The sequence below is a fragment of the Pyrgilauda ruficollis genome, unplaced genomic scaffold (genome assembly GCF_017590135.1).
Source record: "Pyrgilauda ruficollis isolate IOZ18807 unplaced genomic scaffold, ASM1759013v1 scaffold4, whole genome shotgun sequence".
Classification (NCBI taxonomy): domain Eukaryota; kingdom Metazoa; phylum Chordata; class Aves; order Passeriformes; family Passeridae; genus Pyrgilauda; species Pyrgilauda ruficollis.
In genome coordinates this window covers 13,393,079-13,406,073 of record NW_024525489.1, presented here as the reverse complement: position 1 = coordinate 13,406,073, position 12,995 = coordinate 13,393,079, and the positions used below count along the sequence as shown (strand labels likewise).

Sequence of the window (12,995 nt, the reverse complement as noted above, 5' to 3'; positions counted from 1 at the left end):
TTCCCAGTTTGCAAGAAACTTAATGGAAACCTAGCTGTGTTATAAGCTAATGGCCACATGTATCATGAAATGTTTCCTATTTCTGATTTGGGGCTGGAAAAATTCATTTGTCTAATTCAAGTACAGATGTGCTCAAAATGTCATTCAGCATTACTGGGAACTGTGGGAAAACAGTATAAATAAATAATCACCGTCTCATAGTGTAAGAGAGAATCAGAAAGTGGTAGTTCCAAATTCTGCTTTTCTTTGAACTGCCAGCAAATACTTATGAGAGGGCATCTAATAAAAATACCTTTTAAAATGCTAAGGCATGTTAGGAAAAATCACAGTTTCATTTAAATTTTTACTATGCAATAGTAAAAGATTTTGTAAAATACTTTGCTTAATATATTATTACATACTTATATTAGACTGAAGGACCTAAATTAGGAGGATTGTGATATTTTTTTAGTTATCTTAAACGTTAATTTCTTACAAAATCTTTGAACTGTGCTGCAAATTTCTTCTAATGAAATGAAAAATAAGTAAATATTCTAAAAGAAGTGCTTTGCATTTACTTAGTGTCTACTGACTTAATCAAATAGTCTGCTGATGCTTCCAATCGTGTGTTAGGTAACACTGCCCTCAGAGGGCCAAGGTAAGGAAATTCAATCTCAAAACCACTGGCATTATTTCTGATCTTTTTATTTGACTTGACATTAATTACAGTTGTTTCTTTTTTAAAAAAAATTACATATAATTGTGTGATTTACTTTTATATAGTGCTCTTAGATAAATTCAATTATTTCCCCCTCTATTTATTAAATGTTATTGTAGGGAGTGTGATCTAACAAAAAAAGTGCCTTAAGAAAAAAAAAAATGGAGACAACGTGTGTGTGTTATTTCTATTAAATCCATTTGAGTAAATTGATGAAACAGGCAAGAGGCAGAATTTTGGTGTGTTCTCTTTTTGGAAGGTTTTTTTCCCCCTCTTTTTTTTTTCCCCCCTTAAATCTCACTTATGTCTGTGTGGCAGCTGTTGCTTCTTTTAAGGAAGCAAGTTTTTGAACTCAGGTTTTTGTTGCTTATCAGCACTGTATATTAAAGACATTTCCTTCACACCTCTGAAACCATTTACATATTGAAAAATGTAGATGTTTTGCCAAAGTATTTTTTAAAAACTACATTTTAAAATAATAAGATTAATTTCAAATTACTGATTAATTTTTCAATAATTGCTAAATTTCCATGTGCTTAAGGATTATAAATGGTGAGACTAACAACAGCAACTGCCGAATCTGAGGTGAAATACGTGTTTGAAGAGAGAGTTTGAGTTGTGAGGTAAAGTAAAAAAAAATGCAAACTTTCGGATGATACATTTGTCTAACGCAGATTTTTTTTTTACTACTGATACAATTTCTTAGAAAGCTCTCCTTTCTGAAGCTTCTCAACAGTAGGAAAGCTACCAGCATTGCATCACTGGAATAAATGTATTTGGTGAAATGTCCTGAAGGCAGGTTTCTTGTTACTGGCTGTCAAAGGCAAAAAAAGAAAAATCATTAAGGCTGCAGTACAGAGGCAAATAAAGAGGCAGCCACGAGGGTCATGTTCTAAACAAACCTTCATTAAGCACTCTTTGTTGCTGTTGTTAGCCAGTGTATTATTAAATACAACATTAATTAAAGAGTTGCATGTTACGAGGGTGCTTTTTGCATGAAGATCAGATTGAATTTTCATGTGCTTCATGAATATACTGCTGTCTTACTTAATCTTTTGGGTGTATTCTCTCAGTAGGTATTAAAAAAGCAGACCCCAACAGCATAAAATTTGTGTTTTGTTTGTATGTATTTATTGTCGGTATGTATCAGCAAGATGCGTATTCTAGTGCCACTTTCCTCAAGTAGCTTAAAAAACTTTGCCTAGAATTAAAATTATGTAGGAATTACTTGGCTTTCTTTGCTGTAGTAGTTGCAATTAGAGACCTCGCCTTACTGTCTAATAAACAGATCCTAAAAGAATGTGGTTTTCAACTTAGAAGGGTGTAAATTTAGGCAAAACAATAATTTAACTTACATTAACTCAGCAGGAAGCAGGGTACAAGGCGATTATTGCTCTATGGCAGATCCACTGCTTTTTTTAAATACTGCAGCTCCATTTTATTAAATTGTCAGGATATCTTGTGTTTTGGTTAGCCTGCCTGAACTTCTCTCTCACAGAATTACTTTTCACTTCATTTAAGAAATTCACATTAGAATTTCCTCTAGTTTACTTGTGATGAGCTTTTTAATCAACTTACATTGTAAATACCTTTAAAGCCATTTAATATTGATACTACTGGGAAATACCCTTTTTTTAGATGCAGGGCTGCTAAGTTAGAAGATGTGGAAGTGTTTTTTCTTTTCAAATAACTCAGCTTTGCTTTAGCATTTTTGTGTGGTGAATTTCTTTCAAGGGGTATCAGTAAGTGTGTGTATTAAGAAGAATAGACTAAAATGTTTTCCTATCTTTAGGCAGGTTATGTAAAAGGAATGCAGTTACGAGAGGGCACCTAGAGTGCGTCTTGAGAGCCCTTAACCCACTTGAGCAGCCAAGTGAACTGTTCACTGATACCACCGTTTAGTCTTCAAAAGTGTTCACCCATTTGTTAATTAAATTACAAAATAAATATAGGCCAGATGATAAATATTCACGTGTAGGCCTTGGAGAGGAATTAGAATATTCGTATTTTCAAGACAAAACCAAGATTTTTGTGTGTGCATGTTCTTACAGATGTTTTGAACAAGTAGTCTGAGCATGACTCATGTTGGGAAACCACTTGGGAGAAACATTCTTCAAAGAAGTATGTCTGTGAAAGAAATATATGGATCCTTACTTATGAAGCCATAGTGTTTTACAATTGCTTTTATATTGCTTTTTCTGTGGCTTGCTCTAGTTTGTAGAACGAAGACAGAGGTACAGCTATGCTCATAGGTGAACTGGTACATACCTGTCCTATGATTAGCTTTTATCCAGAGTTGCTAACTCTTTTCAGAGGAGCTTGAAAGTGCTGTTCTACTCTTCTAATGGTTCGTCTCCAGGCATAGAATCAGCTGCATAACTCAGTAGGTGACTAAAAATCTGTCCAGTTTTCTGATGAAGAGAATCTGTGTTTGGCTGATACTGGATACTCAACCTGAAGTGTTGTCCTGAGCGTGAAGAGGGAGTAAGGATCAGAGGAGTGTGTGCTGGGTCTGTGAGGCCACCTGTTAGCATGGTCTCCTTTTCCAGCAGGTTTCATTCTGGAGAGTGTATGTAAGCAAACAAAGGCTGCCATTCTTTCCTGAGTGACTATTAAGTGTACTTACCCTATCAGCCCTGATCCCTAGAGCAGAATCTGCTTATCTCCCTCTCCAGTTTATTCCTTGCAGAAAGGAGGACTCTCTTCGAAACCTGAGCCCTAAAGCTGACCTGCTTTAGGTTTGTTGATATTGTCTCCATGCTGCCCTTGAATTCTTCAGCAGGTTTAGGTGCCTGCCTTCTAGGTTAAGAATCAGAAGATTCTCTTTTTCATCTCTAAGAAGACAACTAGTGTGTTAATATTTTTAAAACTTATATTGAATGATCTGATACATAAGGGTTTGTTTTGGCTTCAACTTTTGAGTCCATGCAGATTTCAGAAAATTTGTTACAAAGCATATTTTAAATATTTTTAAAATATGACTCATTCCTTCACTTAGACCTATGGTTATTTCATGTTCAAGTATTCAGCAAAACTTAATTTGTTGCTTTTCATGTAATGCTGATACAGTTTTTCACTGTTGTTGGTATTAAAGTAACACATTTGTTTTCCCACACTGCATTTGTGTTTCTTCTTCAGCTTACAAAGTATCTTGTACCTGTTTGTTTTGATTTGGTTTTTATTGCATGCTTTCATGTTAACTGGGATTTCCTGCTGTGAAATGAGCTCAGACTGGAAGTATCAGTAGGGATGTTCCCAGGCAAACTACAACCAGAGGCCTGAGATAAAGCTCTGCATCAATCAAATGTAACTAGTGCCACATCTGCTCTATTCATTTAGTGGGGAAATTAAGTCATACTTGGACTTTTTCAATTCTTTCTACCTATGTGAAAATGTCTGTACAGCAAAGTCAAGCAAGTACCCTGCCATCTAGAAGCAGGACTGAATGGGAAGAGTTTTGCTACATAAGCCAGCCTGAATAGTTCAGTGTTAATTGTTCTTTTCTCCATCCTGTATTCCATACTCATCTTCTCTGCTTAAATCCATGAGAACTGGACATGTTAGTGGCTGCTGTTGGATTTGTTAAGCAATGGGTATTGTCAAAATCCTTGTAAGCTGTGCTCAAGTTCATCAAGACCATATCAGCAATCCCCATGTTGAACTTCAGTCACAATTAGTTGATTGCTGTCATGGAAAGGTGAAGGTGCAGTGAATGAATTTTTAGAACACCCATTAATGAAGTAACCTCCATCTTAGATGGATATAAACTTCTTCCTGACTTTTGAATGGCCTAAAAGCTGTGTGGCTATGGCTAACATGGTGCTGAGGTGGTAAGGGGCACTGCCAGGAGCAGTGCAGCCCCCAGGGTCATTCTGATCATCTCACAAATGGTGAGAAGTCCTAGGTTACTTGTTGGAAATTTTGCATTGTTAATAATTTTTTTTTTCTGAAAACATTCACGTGTATAATGATAAAAGTAACTTTAAATAAAGCTTTAGTAATAGTTATTTATTCTGCAGAATATATAGAAATCAGAGATGAAGGAATTTGGGCAAATCTAAACTAACCTGTACTGAACTGAGTAATTGCACTCTAAAAATGAAATTGTTGCTGAATTCTGCTGTGGCATTGTAAAGTATAATAGTATTAAGGAAATTTTTAACCCTCAATAGCAAATAAGTGGCATTAATTAAGTGGTTGTGTGTTCTGTATGTCTCTGATCCTAAATTCCTCATAGATTCAGAATGCAGAATCTTTTGCTCAGGCTGGGGTAGGGGAAAGGTGGCATGGTAGGTTTATTGGTGGATTTACCTCTTAGAAGGTGATTGGCTTCTACTATTTCTTCTTTATTCCTTTTGTTTTCAGTTATGTTTTTAAAGTATATTTTGTGTAGGTTTTTCCATTACCCTCAATTTCCTTGTATTTGCTTGGTGTATGATTTGAGAAAAAGAATGACTTTTGGTTTGGCTCAGCAGGGTAATTGTTCTACCTTGTAGCAGTTTAGATTTCATTTGGTTATTAAAAGTCAAGCTGTAGAGTTTGTTTTTTTTTTTCCCTGAAAAAACTTTTAATTATTTATGGTGTAAGCTTGATATTTGAAAAGTGCAGTATGATAAAATTCAGAATTATACAATGTTAGTATACCATACTTGTAGCTTCTTATTCCAGAGGCATTGTTGTACAGTCCAGGCTTACCATTGCAATTTAATTTTCCCTTCTTTTGGACAGAATAAGGTTTTCTCTGTAAATTGAAAACATCTGAAAACATTTTGGTATAATTAATGTTTGGTGCTGATAATTTGATATGTTTTTTAATATTCAAGTTTGGGTTTTTTTCTACAGTGTTAATGAACTTTTTTTTTCTTCTCCTTTAGGAGAATATATAAAAAACTGGCGGCCAAGATACTTCCTGCTGAAGACAGATGGCTCTTTCATAGGCTATAAGGAGAAGCCCCAGGATGTGGATCTGCCATATCCACTCAACAACTTTTCAGTGGCAAGTATGTATTTCCAGTATTTATTATTCTCTCAGCATATTGACAGATTATCTGCTACATATTGCTTCGTGTATAATTCAGAATTTATTGGTAACACTGCAAGTTTAGTGCCATGTGCCACACTAATGCACCACTAATCTTACATGCAGCTTTACAAGATGTATTTACAGTAGCATGGAAGAACCATGCGTTGATTTTTAAATGTTTTTTGGATGTCTAAGTTCTCATTTTTTGTGTGTGTGTCTGAAGTGTCTCTAAATAACAATGACATTTGACAAATGATTGCTGTAAGAAGAAAATTCCTGGAAAGTTTACCTTTATTTAGATCTCTGACCTCTTCTCTATTTTTCATTAGTATCTTTGAATTCACTTGAAAACTCAAATTAATTAGAAAATTATCTAGACTTTCAAATGACACAAAATCATGCTAAGTTATTTTTCTCTTGGATAATCAGGTAATCAGCTCTCCAGCCTGGTTAATGAGTAATTTCAAGCAATCAGACAATTTGCATACATTAACAAAGCCACAAAGTGTGTATCCGTTGGATAAAGTGAAGATTGCGTGTTTTCCAAGAATGTTTTTAAAAGACAAATTTGTAGGGTTTTTGATCAGTCAGAGTGAGACTGGTAAGTGTTTCTGAACAGAAATGGAAGTATTTAAGGAGAAAATTAAGGGGAAAAAATCTCTCTGAGCTGCAAATATCACAGCTAGAAACGTTCAGAGGAACAGTAGAGAATTTACCAAATTTCTTTCAAGATTTTATTAAGTGTACTGCAATACAAAAAGTGGCAGTGTTTAGTTTTATGGAGGAGTATAGGAGCCACCACAAGTGTGCTTGTACTTAGGGAAAGGGTTCCTTTGCTCTTCGCTGCTGAAGATGGAACAAATACTACTGAGACTGAATTTTCCTATTTTCTTGATAAAATTGTACTTGAGACTGACTCAGCCTTTGTGTATACAAAGTAACTTGTGTATTTTATTTGGTAAGAAAATAATCTTGTGCTCCAAGACCATGTCTCATCTCACAGCTAGAAGAGGAAAACTTTGCATATTCTGATTGTAATAGAAAATGATATTGATTGTGCAAACCGTCTAATAGTATTAGAGGCTCGTTTTGCCTTGCTGGTATTCAGCATAAAAGCAGTGATGTCTTTAAGTTGTTCATGTGAGTAGAAATTGATTAAATCATAGGCCATTATTCATTCTTCAGTTATTGCATATTCTAACTACTCTTTTTTAGCAGGTAGTATTTTTCTAGATACTTTTCCCCTGGTTTGCAGCAGAACAACAATTTCTACAATTTTTTTTTTCCAGGGCTTTTTTATCCTGCTTCACCACTTTAATCATTGCATATTCTGTCTTCCCTTGCTGCAGCAACTAGAAGGGTGATCCAAATGGTAGTTCTGCTAAGCAAAGAAATGCATAATTAGCAATTATTATAGCATAATCACCAGTGTGTTGGTACTGGTTTTGGTTGGGTTTTTTTTGTTCCCAGAGGTTCTGTTATGTAATTCTGATATTAGAATGCTGTCCCTGATGGAAATTGCTGGATGGAAATTGAAAGATTTCACATTGTTTTCCAAAATGACACCATCACCACCTCCACCACCCCCCCACCAAAAAAAAAAAACCAAAAAACCTTTCTGCAACTAGCAAGTCTTATAGGTCTGATTCTTAGGCTGTGTAAGCTAAACTAACAAGCATGCAATATTAATTGAAAAAATCCAGTTTTGATAAGCATGACTTTTTCTGGTTTTCTGACAGGAAAAGGCATAATTTTATCGGAAATGTTGGCTGATCAGTGCAAGGATAGGGAGATGTAACACTCATCAAAAGAATATCATGAAATTAAGTGGAGTGCCTGTGTAGAATTCACAGGATGAAAAGCAATCCAGGATGGTATTGCGCTCTGAATTGCAAGGGACTGCAAGTTTTTTATCATCTATTTTATCTGTCTGAAGATTAGATCATCAGTAGGGCAAATAAACAAACAAAATTGCTGTATGAATGGATCACATCTCATGGGAAGTACCTGGTAAATGTCAAGAACTGGTCTCGTGGCCTCTGATCCAAGAGTTCCTGAGCTGCTGCAGTAGGTTTGTGGCCACAAGCAGCGCAACATATTTTTCCTGTAATAGTGAAGTACGTTTTTCATAAATTACTAGCCAGGCAGATGGAGTGTGAGATCACTGTTAATACCATCTTGATTAGGTTGGCAGGGACTTAAAGATATGTCTTTACAGTCCTATCTTCATGTAATCTTTGTAGCTATCTGTAAAGTGAGAGTGTGGTCTCAGTCTACTTTTTGCTCTCCAAATGATAGACATCTTTGGCTCTTGCTTGCAATTTGTTATTTAAGCGGAAAAGGCCAAGGCTGTGGTATTATTTTCGTAGTACTGTTGGAGTTAAACATGGGAATGTTTGCACAGTTCTTCTTTGTATGATACTTGTTGTGTAGTTTAAAACTTTTGTAAGCAACTCTCTCAAGTTAGTTACATCCATCATGCAGATACTTTCCCCCCAGTGTCCCCTGCCTTCCACTCCTGTGATGTCAGCTTTACATTGCACAAGTAAAGCTCTTTCCCAGGCATAGTATCATTTCCCCTAGTGTGGCTCCCTGATTCCTTCCAAGATAACTTTAAAGTTCCACACCTAAGCATTTCTCCTTCTTGGGTTTTTTGTCATCTGTGAGCTCCATTGGGAATGAGGAGAAGTCTGGAGAGAATGAAGTTATTTTAGACTGCTAAAAGTGCTTCCAGTGATAAATATGTCTTTGCTAATAGAGCCTTTCTCCTTGAGGATGTTTTATCATAGAATGGAGTGTTCAGAGGCATTTTCCTTGGGGTATTCTGGGAGGAAATGTGGGGAGAAGGCATTTGGAAGTGTGTGTGTAACACTTCCAAAGGGAAGAGGGAGAGACTGAGGCAGTACAGTCCATTGTGCTTCAGTCCATTGCCAGCCACCCAAAATGCAGGGGAACCATGGGGGTCCGAAGTGGAGATGAGGGATCTCTCTTCCTTGGAGCACTGAAGATGAAACAGTTGAGTGAAGGGTATGACAGAGTGGGGCTGGGTGGAGCTGAGCCCTGGGGAAGGCTGGCCTTAGGTGTCCTGAATGGACATACTCTCCCAACTTTGGGTGCACAGGGAAGGCAGCCATGGGCACCCTGCACTGCATCTTGGAGCTGCTGCAAGGTTGCAGGTTGAACAAATCAGCCAGATTTGGTGATACTGAATAGTGTGTAGGAATCACTGGCTCCTCTCCTGTGGAGCCAGCTTATTTTATACCTAACAAAACCACCTTCTTTTAAATGGGAGTTGTGAGAGCTGTGTATTTGAAGTAGGCTGTTAGTCCCTTAATGCTCATGCCTTGACACTGAGACTCACACAAAGCTCTGCCGTGGTATCTCACCGTGCACTTGAAGATAAATGAAGGCGGTGTAACTACATGGGTGGGAAGTTCATTGTGAAAACCTAAAACCGGGTGATACTGGTTTTCAGGGGTAAATTCAGAGGTGTGAGCTTACTGGAATTGTCTGGTTCAAAATCAGTTCAGCTCTTTTCAGGTAGAGAGGAGCAGATGCAAGTAATCAAACTGCTGTGGCTTGTACAGATACTCTTGATTGACTGAGTCATGGTAACTGAGTGGGTGTGCATTCCTAGCCCACTTCAACTGCAAAATAAAATATGTTAATTTAAATTGCTTTTGCTTAGGCATTTATGCAGTCAGAACCAGTTTAAAAATAATTTTGGATTCAGTTGGTATGACTTCTCTGTACAGGCAAAGGCCTGGTGAAAATGTCCTGTCTTTTAAAAGGCTATTATGCTTCTTGAGAACAAAACTAATACTCTGGGTAACAGGATGCATTTCCTCAGTGCCCTCCCACCCCGTCAAAAAAATCCAACATGGCCTCATAATGCTGTTTTCAACTGGCCCACTGCTGTATAAGTGGAATAAACGCTGCTTTATGTAAACCACTTTGGTCTTTGATTGTCATCATTATTTGGGAAAGCAGAGGGGGAAGAATTCTACTTCAGTTCTGCTTGAGGAAGGTTTGTGACTTCACTGATTTAAAAAAACCCCAACTTCTCACATGCTCAGTGAGTGTGTAGGTAATCACACAGCACATTTGGGATGAAGTGTCTCTAAGAATTGGCCCTTTGCCTTCATTTTGATCTTTACATGGGGAATAATTGGGAAGAGCTGTATCCCTTCACAGTATCCTTTGAACCTTGGCCAAAAATGATGTCACCTGGAACTTTTTTCCTGTCTTGAAAGATAATGCTTTCTAAGCACTCTGGTACAGCTACCCTTTTTATTGTCCTTAAAAATAAAAAGCAGTTTATTATCATATTATTACTATGAAAAGGTAACCTTTTATAAACTTTATTTTTATTTTCTCTGTGGCAGTGATTATCAAGAGCCTTGGCTATTCTAAATGGAGAATCTGTGCTACTTTTCCCTAGTCTTAACTTTTCAATGGGCCAGAGACAAGATTTTATTATTTTTAGGATTTAAAAACCTTCAAAACAGGAAAATTGAAAGGTTTTGGGGGAATAATGTTAGGACTTAAAGAATTCTGAAGACATTCTTTAAAGAAATGAGTAGGAAAATATGTATGTCTGTTATAAGTGAGATTAATTAATGTATCAAAATACTTTGGCATTAGACACGACCTTGTGTGCAACTCCAGAAATAACTTTTCAATGAGATTTCAGTCCATTTAAAAAAATTTGTTACAATATTGGGTTACATGAACCCAGAGATAAGCTGTAACTGTACTTATATTTACAATGAATTTGATTCCAAAGTAATAGTAATAGAATTGAATAAGTAATGTTCATTCAATGTTGAAAATACTTGTGGAGAGAAAAAGTCAATGTATATGTTATATACTGCATTTGCAAATACATCTGTGGAAATTCAAACTCAAATCTATTCTGTATAGGAAATATTGTCATCTCTGTTGGATGGAGAAATGTTTGGGAGCCTTTAAAATTGCTTTATGAATGCTTTCTAGGTAGTATAGTTGGTATCCTGTCCTTTTGACTTAGAAGTTTGTAGCCAGGCCTGAAAGCTTTTATGCCAGTGTGATATACCCAGTGGCTTAAATAAAACTGGGGTGTTTGCATGAAAGACAGAGAAGGACGAATAATTTTACTGTCTTCCATTAAAACAAAGTAAAGCCCACGCAAAACCAATGTAGAAATCTTCTATTTCTATTCTCCCTCTTTGCGTGAAGGGGCAAATGACAAACTGGTTGTAGTGGCACGAAGACAGAGATGCTACTTCGGTACTTTTTGAAGTATTGGAAATAAAAGACTTTGCAGCATGATAAACTGCACAAAGTTTGATCTTTTACTTCTTCAAGGAATATAATTAAGGAGTTTTTTTGTCATATTTGTTGTTCTATTATCAAAGCACATATAAGTACTTGTCATGAGCCACGCCCCACAGAAGTGGGATTTTTACCCATACAGAACAAAAAGTCAGTCCCTGCTCCAAAATACTAAAATTCCAAATATAAAACAAGTGACAGCAGATGGGTGCAAACAGATGGGGGGAGTATGAGAAAACTATGAGACAGTATTAGCCTGTACTACAGGCAGTGGTCTCAGCACATCAACAACTAATCTATTGTCAAGGTTAGATTTTTAGTCTCATCTCCCTTCTTTTCTTCCTCCCTCTTTCCCTCCCTCCTGTTTTTAAAGGCATGGTGAAGGAGAGTTTTAAGGAGGATGTTAAAGAGAACTAGTATAAGAAACAGAGAAATTAGAAATACTTTAGATAACTGATGATGAAATTGTAACAGTAAAGGGACGGGTGGCATTTTGATACTGAATGAAAAATGATAACAAGGATGAGAATAGGCTGTGGGGACAAACAATATTGAACAGCTACCTACTACCTATATTTGATGTGATAGAGCTGGGTAAGAAATGGGAAATGCCCAAAAAAGAATGATGTGGTCAGGGGAACAATGGACAAAACCAATCTATTATTAGCAGTTCTGGGAATAGCATTTTTAGGGTAAGCCTGTATTTGTTTGGATAAACAAAGAGATATTAAATTGTTCACATAAATCTCTATGTGACCAAATTTAAGTTTAGGGTGATACTCCCCCTAGATAAGTTGTAGTAAGAAGGAACAAAACCTTTTGGAAAGCCTCAGAGAAGCAGATTTCCCTTAGGGAGTGGGTAAACAAGTGGGAGAATCAAAAGGGGACCAAGCTAAGGGTGTGTGTATGGGTACACACATATGTTTGTTCCTATTCATGGATTTTCATGTGTGTATGAGCAAAAATCTGTGTATCTGCCTCTGTGTTATGAAAAGGATCTATTAGTTCTGCTAGTTGTCTGCTATTTGTCTAACAAAAAAGGTCATCAGAGAAGTGTGGATTTGGAGTGCAGAGTAGCAGCAACAGAAAAGAAGTATTTTTAAGGAGTGTGTTCATTACATTTTGATATGAGAAAGAAAAATTAGGCTAGCAATTAAATAGGCAAAGGCTGGGACAAAATTTTTTATCTTGTAAAGGAAAGACCAAGAGAAAAATAAGAAATCAAGGTTAAATTATTATGCAAATAGATACGTAGGGATACAGATCTGTGTAAAGACAACACTCTCCCTATATGTTAAAAAGTGCAAACATTATAAATAATGCAAGCAGTGGCTTGATACTATTTTTTTTAATACAATTTGATAATCACGGGAAGTTATCCTCTGTGCTAAAACTCAGTCTGTATTGTCTGTATTAGAAATAATTTCTCAGATATGCAACCTTCTGTTCATTTTTTAGTACAATTTTTTATGGCTGCTTGAATGTTTAGTATTCCTGTCTAGCCATATCAACACATTCTGCTGAAGTTGAAACCTTTCATATATGAAATAATAAAATGGTATTAGTGTTCTATTTTTTTTTAATGCTGAATGACTGCATTTAGGAGAAGAATGCTGGTGATTATGCGGTTAAAGTTATAGAATTCAAACTTTAAACTTTTTAATAAAATCTGAACAGATGATCTGTGCTTTTTTTTTTTTTTTTTTTTCCCTGGACTGTGTTTTTTTTTTTTTTTTTTTTTTTTTGGAACTGGCAGGTTTCAAGCCCTCTAATTGGCTTCCCAGCTTTGCAGAGTAATTACAGCTTCAAGCAAACTTTGTCATCTGTGGTTCAGAATGGTGTAAAGTAAACAGAACGTTTTGAAATACAGTTTGTAGTTAGAGTTGCTCAGGAGAGTTTAACTAGCATAACTACTTAATTTAGACAGTAGCAGTTATTTGAAAAAGATAGTCTAGCATTTTA

At 36.2% G+C, this 12,995-nt stretch overlaps 1 protein-coding gene across 3 annotated transcripts in view; it reads left to right on the top strand.

The window, feature by feature from the left end:
* AKT3 (AKT serine/threonine kinase 3) overlaps positions 1 to 12,995 on the top strand; it is a 151,716-nt gene that overhangs the window by 72,768 nt on the left and 65,953 nt on the right. For all 3 annotated transcript variants that reach the window (XM_041477149.1, XM_041477148.1, XM_041477150.1), the window contains exon 3: positions 5,572 to 5,697. In XM_041477149.1, coding sequence (XP_041333083.1) covers positions 5,572 to 5,697 — 126 coding nt within the window. The remainder of the gene's footprint in view (positions 1 to 5,571; positions 5,698 to 12,995) is intronic.